General features: G+C 43.6%; 1 protein-coding gene across 1 annotated transcript; it reads left to right on the top strand.

Annotated features, from left to right (window-relative positions):
* The first annotated feature begins 6,847 nt into the window (after positions 1 to 6,847).
* nefma (neurofilament medium chain a) lies at positions 6,848 to 12,115 on the top strand. Its single transcript, XM_078271896.1, has 3 exons — positions 6,848 to 8,055; positions 8,877 to 9,001; positions 9,644 to 12,115. Exons 1-3 carry the CDS (start codon positions 6,997 to 6,999, stop codon positions 11,238 to 11,240), a joined length of 2,781 nt encoding a protein of 926 aa, XP_078128022.1. The 5' UTR covers positions 6,848 to 6,996; the 3' UTR covers positions 11,241 to 12,115.
* Positions 12,116 to 12,675: the final 560 nt, after the last annotated feature.

Below are 12,675 nucleotides of genomic sequence, written 5' to 3'. Positions count from 1 at the left end.
ACTTTGTTTGTCGTATAATTTGTTGCGTGACTTTATTAAAAGGAGACAGATTGAAACTAATGTTGACATTTTATCGAAAGTTTGATGTTTCCTTTGCTGAGGAAGTATTGACGGAAAGAGATAACTTATTTTTCTGCTTGCGTTTCAAAACTCTACATGGGGACAAATGATTTATAAGTAGGTCTTGCTTTCATTATTAACTTGTGCACATGAATAATGCTTGAGTGTCCAAAGTACTAGCTCCTGAGGACAAATTATCTAAACTTAAGTCTCAAAGCTGTGGGGCTCCACACAAGTCTAACCTGTTTTGACTTCTTTTTGTGTGTCTCATAATGTATGTGTAACATAAGTTCTTGGGCTTTTGTCATTCATTCTCCCTGTGCGAGGAGAAAGTGGAACAGTATTATTTCTGTGAGCCGTCCACAGAGAATCACGAGAAAAGACGCTGCATCTGCCCAATCCACACACGCCGAGAGAAAGTGAGGGAGAGAGCTACTGATGCATTGCAGATAAACTGCAGATCCTAACCCCTCCCTTTCTTTTTTCCTATGCACCCCCCACACACACACACACACACACACACACACACACACACACACACTCTTGATGCTCTTTTTCTGTCATGCCGCTACTGATGACATCACCTCCCACTAACATCACCCCATACAGTTATCTACAGCCTGTCCCACCCTGCTTACCTCATCTGATCCTCCTCACCTTACACCTCTCACCCATCCATCTCAACAGCCAGCAGAGATTTGACCTATGCAGAATGCTGCAGTCTCAAGTCTTAATCTCCATTACAAATGTTGGATGGTTTAAAGACTCAGTTTGCCACGATCATTCTTCTGCCAACAATCTCTTTGTTACATAAATTCGGACACATGACACATGTTCTATGTGTGTTTGTTTTTTTACTTGCTAACTAAAATGCTAGTTAACATTAGTAATTAAACTTAAACAGCTAATGTAAGTCGAAACTGCCTGCGAGCTTCTCCTGACTATACGGTAATTTTTCTACTGTGCGACAGAAAGTCGCGTGGTTATGACACAAGCCTATTTTTACAAAATGTCTGCTACGGGACCATAACATGAGATACAAGGTAATGGAGACTTTTATACATTGTTGTGTTTCTTTAGAAATAAACAATGGACAAATAGAGTCTTTAAACGTTTCAGATGTAAAGTTATTCGCTGTCAAAGTGACGCCAAAATGAATGGGAGTCAATGGAATGCTAACGGAAAGTGATGGCTTGTTAGCCTACAATCTCCCCATAGGAGGTACGCTTTCCGGATGCTCGCTTACCCCCTTGATATCTATTCAGAATTGTACTAATTGTAAAGTGTTACCATGTAATACGTACTATGTGTGTTTATGTGATCTTCCTTTTGTTCTGAGTGACCCTGAAGAAAAGCAACTACAGCAGCTTCCTGCAGCAGCACAAACACAAACAAACAAAATCCTACATAGATGTTTAAGCCAACATGTGCATCAGCAGAGCTGTGAAAAACTCTGGGAAATAAAATGTTAATCCACATACAACGGACCTCAAATGGCAGCTGAACATGCAATAATCTAAATCCTTCAATCTCAAGGCCCTGAAGTGCACACACATGCACAAACACATGGGCTCAATGATGCAAATAGGAAAATGTATGGGATGTAGTAAAACCTTGCAAACACATCTTATTAACATGGGGATGAAAAGTTATTTTACAGTACATTTAATGTCAACGTTATGCTATCATTCTGTAAAACATCATTATGGAAGCACACAATGCCTCAGGTTTAATGGTGCATCAGGACATAGCTACGTCCTTGGTGACCATTGCGTTTAGGTACTGTATCCTGTGAAGGACGTCTCCGTGACAATTGCTTGTGCTTAACTAAAGGTATGTGATGCCAGGCGCGCCAGATGGATGCTAGTGTTGTAGAGGGCGGAAAAGCGATAAAGTTATTACGGTGAACAAGAAGAGACAACCGCTATGGCGACTGGAAGCCAGACAGAGTGACGTATGGAGAGGCAGAGAGGAGGAGGGAAGGAGGACACAGGGAGGGAGGGAGGAAGTCAGAGGGGAGCTGGGAACAGATGGAAAGTAGAGGACGTGATAGCTAAAAAAAAAGATAAGGACTTAGTAGAAAGAAAGAAATTAAATATAAAGTAAATAAATTTAGTAAATAGCAAACCTGAGTGAAAAGTGATGAAGAGAAAAAAGACAGGATGCTGATAAAGAGGAAGACAACCCAACAGATAACAAGAGCAGCAGAGATGAAGAGGGCAAAGTAGACAGTGTTTCAACTGCTGTCTCGAGCAGCTCAGTATTTATGGCTGTGTATGTGACAAGTCATTCTGTCTGGCCACCTGCATTCGCCCCAAAACTGTCCTCTCTGTCTTCCTTAAGCGGCTGACTGCAGTGCACACGCACACGCACGCAGGCACACACACACACACACACGGGGGGCTAGTTTCATGAAATATATACTATACATAGGCTATTGCTAAAGGTATTAATAGAAGAATGCTCATAATTTACATGTCGTTTTGGGAGTCATTGCCAATCAACCTATTCTGTCGTTTAGGTATGTGGGCGTGTTGTCCAGTTGAGATGTTCAAAGATCAAATGTGGGTGTAGTGTTCGGGTGTCCACATACTTTTGGGTATGTGTATACAGTAGTGTGTCGTGTATAATAAAAATTAAAAGCTTACTCAAAAAATTGCTAACTTTTGTTTACATTCATCAATATACTGCTGCTGTACAGAAAACAACATTCTTTACATTTCATCATTATCATTTTCACTTTCTTAAGCCAAGTGGCGTGTTATCTGTATGCATTTTGAGCTATCCGCGTGTATGTCTACGCTGTATACAGCAGACGACAGTCCACAACGTCACAGCGTAAACATACACGCCACTTTCTAAAGCCACCTGGCGTGTTATCGCGAGGCTACGGTTGGGTTTAGGAAACGTCACACGCAGGTTGGGTTTAGGAAAAGAAAAACGGGGTTGGGTTTAGGAAAAGAAAAACGGGGTTGGGTTTAGGAAAACAACAAACGTGGAAAGGAAACATCACACGAGGGACACAAAGGAAACGTGACACGCGGGACACGATTCCCGCTCTCCTGGGTGAAAGTCCTGTGTTTTAGCCATCCACCACCCCGACCAACCTCCCTACGTGGATTTTCGCTCTTTCATACTACTCGCTACGGCGTCAATTCACACGCAATCGCAAGGTAATGTAAGTCAGTGGAGGCCAAACAACGTTGATAAACACGCTGAAAAGCGAGTATGCATCTTGATAACACGAACTGGCGTGTCATACATACGCCACTTCATAAGATCAGTCTGCAGACTACGACGTGGATTAATCTCCTGGCCTCACACAGTGGTGGCCTGAGCATCATCAACGTAAATCTTAATTGAGGTTCCCGCGTTTGCTTCTCACTCTATCTCAATGTCATTGTTCCTCTCCACTGACATTCTCCGTTCATCCTCATGAATATATTAGGGACAGAAGTGCAACAGGCAGCCATGTTAGTTGTATGACACATCACAGCAGCTGCAGAGGAATAATTCATGTCCTTTACTAAAGTTGCAGTAGCGCATTACTCCATTACAAGGTTCTGCATTCAAAGCTTTAATTGAGCAAACGTGAAAACAAAATGTGCTTACACTAAGTAACATCGCTGTTTGAGAAACGTTACAGTTTGCTGACTTTATGAGTATTTTCTTCATGTGCTACAGTTACACTTCAGGTACATTGTAATTTACCATTATACCCTAGTTGTCACTTGTGGCTGCTGGTTAGCAAAAGTTACAAAGTCTCGCTTTAAATAAAAGGAAATGCTATTTAGGTCCATTTTTGCTGCATGTCATTCCCTCTCTCTCTCCCCCTTTCCTGTCTGCAGCTGTTCAATTTAATAAAAGGACTAAAAAAAAAGAAATTATCCAAAAGACTATATAATAATATCATAATAACGTTTTGTAGGGACTTGACCTGAAATCCTATAGCCCTGCTCCTACGGACTGTTGATAATCAAAGGATGCTTTTGGAACATATGTTTCATATACTTTATTATCCTTCTATTAACAAACATTGAACTGATTATATGTGCCACTCAACAGTATATCCGCTGGACTAAAAAGGGCATGCTGTCCTTGTATTTTTCTGTCAGCACATAACAACATATCCCTGCACTATGACACCTAAAGACGCCTGTGGCTTGACCTCATTCGAAGGGGAATGCATTCTCTGTGGACTGGTCTCTGCAGGTGAACAGCTTGGACAGCCTGGGATGATCTTGTTTGCTTTTATTACAGAGCCTGTTTCTGCTGCAGTGCCATTTGAAAACACTCCAACCCTTCTGCAGTGCGCTGGAGCCCAGAACTGATGTTGAATGACTCCCCTGTTTTTGCCCAACCCACACATCCCTCACTCTGCCGTGTACATCACACCACCGCCACCCTCGTAGGGCATCCAAAAGCACCTCGAAGTCCTGAGTGAACCGCCCAACAATGAAATACATGCGTATTAAAACTCCTGCAGCCAGCAAGGGGGCCTTAAAACTCACGGAGTAGTGGTCAAGGACACTGTAACATCAGCATGTGAGGAGAATTGTGGGTGCGGCTGCTGGAGTCTAAACATTTACAATACATATTAGTGCTTAAAATAGGCAGACATGCACACACACGAGGAGAAAGTCATTGTGACCGTCTCTCTCTCCCTCTCTGTCTAGCTCTCCTTTTATTTCTCTCTCTCTCTGTGCCTTTATGTCTCTGAAGCAATCTAAAATTGGCCAGGCTTGATGCATTAGCTCTGCTTGACTAAAGCTTGCAGTGGAAAGCCAATGAGGGTGACAAGGAAATGTAGACAGGTGATTAATGGGAAATGTCTAAGTCAGTGGTGAAAAACAGAATGAGTTCTCTACTCACATGCTGCAACCAAAACAAGCAGGCTTTTAAAATGTGATACCTTGACTTGTACCATACTTGAATACTTTTTTTTCTCCAGGAATTTAGATCAGAGGGAGAGAATTGCCACTTAACTAGTATGAATAATAACCAGAAATGTAATATATATGTACAAGTTTGTGTATCTTGAGCACCTGTTGAGGAGTGTTGTGATAATTTTGACAGAATTAAACACATAATGGCTCCTCAAAAAGCACTAATGCAGCTGATAGTGTTTTTGCTGCATTACCTCCAACAATTGGTAATCGTTTCCGCATTGACCGGAGTGACCTGAGATTAGAGTGAAACACCAAGATTGATGGGAGATCAATAACCTGGTGGTAAGGTGAGGTCAAGCCACCAGACGGCAAGCCCGCACTGACGCTTCACTGTTCAGGGGAAATGTCTCAGCAAATGGATCCCACAAATCCCATGTGGCTTTGCACCTACAATAGTGATGATCCTACAGAAAGCTGGAAGGAAAGCGTGTACATCTGCATCTGTGTGGTTTACACAGTTATGTTAACACTATACAGTAAAGCTATGCAAGAATGTACAATAAGTACATGTGCTCCACTATACAAGGGAATATATAAGAAAATGTCCCAGTATTACAACTCTCTGCAGGTAAAAGCATCCACATGTAGACTGTACAACTTACTCTCTTAATAGTTTTGCAGTTGTGCGACAGGCTGTCGGACCTTTTAATGTTTCACAGATGTTAACCAAAGTGAATATAATCAAATTAGTTCATAGACATGAATTTACCATTCATAGATAGATCTGAGTTTGATTAAACAGAAATACATTCGGCATTTCTCTTGCGTTACTTTGAATGTAACAGGACAAATGAGTAGGGTTGGGCACCGTTTGGATTTTAACGATTCTGATTCCAATTCCGATTCTTCCTTTCGATTCCGATTCTATGAGGGGTGGAGTTGAAACGGGTCACGTGCCTATTTTCACAAATAAGAGGAAAGTTTTGTTTTGATTCAATGGTGGTTTGCAGTTTTACCGGGCTTTTTCAATGTAAAATAAAGCCACACTAGAGCGGTGCTTACTGTGCTCCAAGGCTGCAACACAACAAGCGCCTGGTCGCTTCGGAAACCAAAACTTGCGCATATTAAATTGGGAAGCGATGATCGGATTTGAAACCAAATCCTCTAAACGATTCCAAACAACGATTCTACTGGAATCGTAATTTTTGAAACGATTCCAAGTAGGAATCGGTTCTCGATGCCCAACCCTACAAATGAGGTACATATATGAGTACATACACATTTCTACTATTCATATGAAATTATACCAACTCCACCATCACCACACACTCATGTACTGTAGTAGAGAAGACTAGGGAACACACATAAACAAGCATAAACAATCACTTGGTGTAATCTTGTGAGAAGTTAAAGTGACTAGGCAAGCTTGGCTTCACAGTCCGCAGACTTTGTGTCAGCTGAAAGCTGCCATGGTGTGGTCGTTCAAGTTCATGAATTCATAGTTCACTTCAATAAGCTGTAAGAAAGAAAGAAAGAAATGTTTCTTCAGCTGAGGAAATTACTTCTGTTTTGCTGGTCGCTGTCCGTGGTGCTGAAATGACAGGGCCATTTCAGCAAGGATTGTTTCATAACATCAGTCACGTTAAAACTCACATCTTGATCTGGATCTGACTAAAGAGATGTGAGACTGTTTTTTTACTTCAAATTATTTAGATAGATAGATACTATCTAAATCGGACACCCACGTAGCGCATGGAGCACGTGGGTGAGACTGAACGGGACCCCGGACCATTAGCAGACTGCCTGAGGGGGGTGGCCCCTCCCCCCTCCCCCTCCCCTCCATGGACGAAACTAAACTGCTTGGACTTGCCTCGTTATCGACAGAGCCTCATATAAAAGGAGCAGGCAGAGGAGCTCTCAGTCGCTGTGAATGCCATACACCCCTCACCTGCACACACACACACACACACACACATACACACATAACACATATACCCCCTGCACCGTCCCCCTTCATTCCTGCTTACATCCCCGGTAGTCTGACCGGATGAGTTACCCGGTGGACACGGTAGGGAGCCCCTTCAGGAGAACTATGGATACTAGGACGACCGGCTACGGCTACAGCCGCTCCGGTGGCACCCCCTCCAGCGGCTTTCGCTCCCAGTCTTGGTCCCGGGCAAGCCCCGGCTCCACCATGACCACGTCCTACAAGAGGAGCGTGAACATGCCGGTGTCCCGAGCTTACGGCTCAACGGTGCTCAGCTCCGCCGACAGCGTTGATTATAGTCAAACCTCCATCCTGAACGGAGACTACAAGCGATCTAGCGAGAAAGAGCAACTTCAAGGGCTCAACGACCGTTTTGCTGTTTACATTGACAAGGTGCACTACCTGGAGCAGCAGAACACGCAGATCGAGTCGGAGATCCAGGCACTGCGGCAGAAGCAGGTGTCGCGCTCCCAGCTGGGCGACGTCTACGACCAGGAGCTGCAGGAGCTTCGCTCCATGCTGGAGCAGATCCACCATGACAAGGCGCAAATCCAGCTCGACACCGACCATATCGACGAGGATATCCAGCGGCTGAGGGAGCGCTTGGACGAAGAGGCTCGCATCCGGGAGGAGACAGAGGCCATAATCCGCGCCCTGAGGAAGGAAACCGGGGACTCGAAGTTGGTGAAGTCGGAGTTGGATAAGAAAGTGCAGTCGCTGCAGGATGAGATCGCCTATATTCGCAACAACCACGAGGAAGAGGTGAGCGAGCTCATCGCCCAGATCCAGGAGTCTCAGGTGACCATGAAGAGGCAAGACCTCCAGAAGACAGACATCACCGAGGCTCTCCGGGAGATCCGCTGCGAGCTGGAGGGCCACTCGAACCAGAACCTGCAGCAGGTGGAGAACTGGTTCATGTGCCGCTACGCCAAGCTCACCGAGGCTGCGGAGCAGAACAAGGACGCTATAAAGTCCGCCCGTGATGAGATATCCGACTACCGCCGCCAGCTGCAGTCCAAGACGGTGGAGCTGGAGTCCGTCCGCGGGACAAGAGACTCGCTGGAGAGGCAGCTGAATGACATCGAGGACCGCCACAACAGCGATCTGTCCAGCCTGCAGGTAGGAAACAGCTCCGGGCAGCCGCACAGCCGGGCGTAAAGGGCTGGAGATAGTTGGAGTAGACTTTAAAATAGTGTATGCTACTTTATTTTTTGTTTAAAACGTCACACTCGGAGTTTAGTTGCTATCATAATGACGGACAGATGAAGTAAATCCACTAAATATTTCATTAATTTGTTATATCTTAGTGACGCAGTTTTTATGTGAGGGACTTAACAATAGAAAACGTACTTAATAACATTGGAATGGATCATATTTTCTTTTCTATATTACAGTTAAGGGCCTGTGTTGACACATTTTCTGCTGCATAATGATTGCTATGAGCATCAAGTGTCAGGAAATGGTTAAAGAAGGGGGACACTGCAGCAGACCCCCCTCTCTGTATTGCTGAGTCAGAGTCCATGCCTTCATTGGCTCTGTCCTTAGAGCTACATCACACCACTGAGATTTTGGGGCGGGGGTGGGGGGTGTATTGACAAGTGTGGAGACTGTCCTTGAAAAAGAGGCACTCAACTTCTCTAGAATATACTGTATTGCGTCAGATTACATTAAAGCAACAGCCTTTGGGGCACAAAGTCTATCGAGTTCATACAAATGTGCACAGAGAACAAAAGCGGAATAAATGAACAGGGATTGAGTTTAATTTAAAGGTCAATTTGAAAAAGGTTTTGGAAGCCTTTGTACAACTGCCGCCATGGTTCTTGGTAATCCATGAACAGAGCTACATACATTTATCTGCAAAAGAGAAGGAAGCTTTGCTCTGCACGTCATTCTGTTGTAGTTAATTAGCCTTGCATCGTGTCTGCTCTGTTGTTCCTCAGGAGACAATTCACCAGATGGATAATGAGCTCAAGAGCACCAAATGGGAGATGGCTCGTCACCTGCGCGAGTACCAGGACCTGCTCAATGTCAAGATGGCGTTGGACATTGAGATTGCTGCATACAGGTATACAGTGGTGGAATGTAACTAAGTAGAATACATGTACTTAACTAAAATTTTGAGGTACTTGTACTTCACTTGAGTATTTCCATTTTAAGCAACTTTATACTTCTACTCCAGTACATTTTAAGGGAACATATTATCTTCTTACTCCACTACATTTATTTTATAACTTAACTGACTTTGCAGATTCAGATCCTTAAAACAAAAAAAACACATAAACAAATACATGATGATATATTATTATATATCAAGCTACACAGCAGTATATGAAGTAATTCAAATACACTCCAACATTATAACATGAACACATTAATGCATCATTAATTATAATCCAATAATATAATTTGTATTATTCAGAAATGGGCCATTCTGCATAATGAGAACTTGTTGGTAGTTTAAGTATATTGCGATGCTAATACTTTTGTACTTTTACTTTAGTAAAGTTTAGAATGCAGGACTTTTACTTGTAACCAAGTATTTCTACACTGTAGTTATGCTACTTTTACTTAAATAAAAGAACTTCCTCCACCACTGCAGGTATTTGACATTTCAAAAGTAGAAATAACATTTACAGTCATTTCACAAAAATGTGTACCCTTCTCTGTAACAAATTAATTACTAAATGTATACATTTGTTTTGCCCAGGAAACTCCTGGAGGGCGAGGAGACCCACTTCAGCACTTTCCCTTATCGCCAGGCAGTCACCCCCACCAGAATCTCTAAATCAGAGCCTCCCAAGTTTAAGGTGCAGCACAAGTTTGTGGAGGAGATCATCGAGGAGACGAGGGTGGAAGACGAAAAGTCTGAAATGGATCAGGCCCTGGCAGACATAGCACAAGAGCTGTCTGCCACACTCGGAGGGGGAGGAGATGAGGAAGAGGACGAGGGGGAAGAGGGAGGAGAGGGAGAGGAAGAGGAAGCAGAGGGCGCAGGGGAAGAGGGAGAAGAGGGTGAGGGCGAGGAAGAGGAAGTTGTAGCCGCCACTGAAGCCAAAGTTAGCTCTAGTGCACCCGCTAAGGAGGAAGAGGAGGATGTAAAAGGTGGCGATGAGGAAGAAGAGGGGGAGGGAGAAGGCGGTGAAGAAGGAGAGAAGGAAGAAGAAGGTGAGGGAGGGGAAAAGGAAAAGGGGGATGATGCAGAGGAAGGTGAGGAAGGAGAAGAGGGAGATGAGGAAGTTGAGGAGACAGTATTGTGCTCCAAAGCACCAGAGTCTGAAGCCACTCCTGACAAAGAGAAGGCCGGAGACAAAGAAGGAGAAGAGGAAGCTGGTGCCGAAGAGGAGGGCGGCGATCAGGATGAAGATGCAGGCAGTGAGAAAGCATCCAAAAGCGGAGATGAGAAAGAGGAAAAAGAGGATGCTGACAAAGGCAAAAAGGATGAGAAAGCGGACGACAAATCAGAAGAAGCTGTAGCCAAGACAGATGCTCCGAAAACAGAGGCTGCAAAGCCCGAGGCAAAGGAGGAGGAAGCTGCCAAAACTGAGGCATCAAAACCTGATTCTCCAAAGCCTGAATCCCCAAAGCCTGCATCTCCGAAGTCTGAGTCCCCCAAAGTAGGCTCACCGAAGTCAGAATCCCCAAAACCTAGCTCCCCAAAAGCAGAGTCCCCTAAGTCAGAATCCCCAAAACCTAGCTCCCCAAAAGCCGAGTCCCCTAAGTCAGAATCCCCAAAACCTAGCTCCCCAAAAGCCGAGTCCCCTAAGTCTGAATCCCCAAAACCTAGCTCCCCAAAAGCCGAGTCCCCTAAGTCAGAATCCCCAAAACCTAGCTCCCCAAAAGCCGAGTCCCCTAAGTCTGAATCCCCAAAACCTGAATCTCCAAGAGCTGAATCCCCAAAGACCGAGACCGCCAAGCCTGAGGCCCCTAAAGCTGCCGAAGAGAAATCAGAGAAAAAGAGCGACTCAACAGATAAAAAGGTAGAAAAGAAGGATGTTGCCATGAATGGCGATTTAGAAAAGAGCAGCCCAGAAGAGATAGAGAAGAAGGACGAGGGGAAAGAAGGCGACGTGATCGCTAACGGCGTGGACGAGAGCCCGTCCAAGGAAGATGGCAGCCAGAAAGTGGTGATCACCAAAACCGTGGAGACAATCACCACCGGAGAGGACGGATCCAAGCATGTGACCAAATCTGTCACTGTGACCGAGACGATGAAGGAGGAAGTGGAGGAGGTGATGCAGGTCTCCACCAAGAAAACCGAGAAGCACTCCACCCAGTCCATCAAGCAGGTGACGGAGGCCGAATGAGCAGACTCCAGACGGCTGAGCCGGCAGAGAGGACACGAAGGCAAGCAAATCAACCCAGAACTAACGTAACAAAGAAAATAATACAGCTAGAGCGATGTAATAAAGAAAACCACTCTCATACAAAACAAATCATACAGAGAAGCCAAAATTCAAATGCTACAAATTTCAAAAATGCATGTTGAGAGACAGCTTTAAAGGGGCTTCGCTACAGACGTGTCAGGAGCGAGCGACTGAGACATTTTATCCTCTTTTTCTTTCTTTCTGCAGTTCACGGGTGAGCTCACGGGAGGGAGGGGGGGTCTCTGCATGCTAGCTCAGGAGAGGGGAGTACTTTCCTCTCTTATCTGTATGTTATGTATGGTAGAAATACACTGTAAAAATAGTATATATGTAAAAGGAATATAAGTAATGTGGGTGGGAGAGTGAGAGAAATATTATTAAGGTTGAGAAAGGGGATGGGAAGGCAGGTGGGAGGGTCCTCTACTTTACTGAAGACGCCTTACTTGGCATGTGAAGATACCAACTGAGCCAAAAAGAAACTAACAAGAAATACACAACATACAGAGAATAAAAGAGACGGGCAGTGATATGATAAACAAATGACCATATACAGCCAGTAACTGAAGCAGTTAAAGCTTAACGAACCTGAAGAAACTACTAGCCTTAAACATGCTTTTTATCAGTGTCTGTTATGTTTACCTGAGTGCAACTAAAGAAAAAAAAAAACTGCAAATGCGCAGATTTATGCATCCTTGCATAGGATGGACTTGAATTTAAATACAGAAATAAATGAGGTGCTACTGTTTGCAATCCCATGACTTTACTCATCATGAACGATTTCCCAGCAGCATTTGCTCAATAAATGTCATAATGAAGTAAAAAAGAATATTGTGTCTTGTCAATTTGTATTGCAACCAGTGTCAGAATTGAAGGGGGGTAAAGGACAAACATGTACACATTTAGGCCAATATACTTATCCTACAGTACATTAAGGCATTATTTTATTTCCATGAATTAATTAAATTTCCATTTATATTACTTATTGCTTTTAGAAAAAAATATATTATTTTTTGCAACTGTATATAGACCTACATATATCAACACTTACATTAGAGTAGTTATATTAAGTAGTTTGTAAGTAGCTGAAAGTATTACAACTTGGCAGAATAGAGCTTTACAATAAATGTTTAGTTATAAAAAGTTATTAGGCTATGTCTTATTACCCCATGTGATTTAATGTGGTCAACTAATCTAACTTATACTCATTCAAATGTTTTTTATTACTGCTACCAATCTGTGGAGATAGTATTAATGAATATTAAAAGGTAATGTTACATTTATAAAAAATAAAAAAAACACAAGAAATGTAAGTCTTTTTCAGCCCTTCCCCCATATGATCATTTTAGATTTCACACTAAGTTCTAGTGGCCACATA

The sequence above is a fragment of the Sander vitreus genome, chromosome 16 (genome assembly GCF_031162955.1).
Source record: "Sander vitreus isolate 19-12246 chromosome 16, sanVit1, whole genome shotgun sequence".
Lineage (NCBI taxonomy): Eukaryota > Metazoa > Chordata > Actinopteri > Perciformes > Percidae > Sander > Sander vitreus.
The sequence above is the reverse complement of the archived record's forward strand: the minus strand, read 5'-3'. Positions and strand labels throughout refer to the sequence as shown.

Coding starts and splice junctions, on each gene's coding strand:
- nefma (XM_078271896.1), top strand. CDS start 6,997: ATGAGTTACCCGGTGGACACGGTAGGGAGCCCCTTCAGGAGAACTATG. Junction 8,056..8,876: donor GCGATCTGTCCAGCCTGCAG/GTAGGAAACAGC, acceptor GTTGTTCCTCAG/GAGACAATTCACCAGATGGA. Junction 9,002..9,643: donor ATTGAGATTGCTGCATACAG/GTATACAGTGGT, acceptor TGTTTTGCCCAG/GAAACTCCTGGAGGGCGAGG.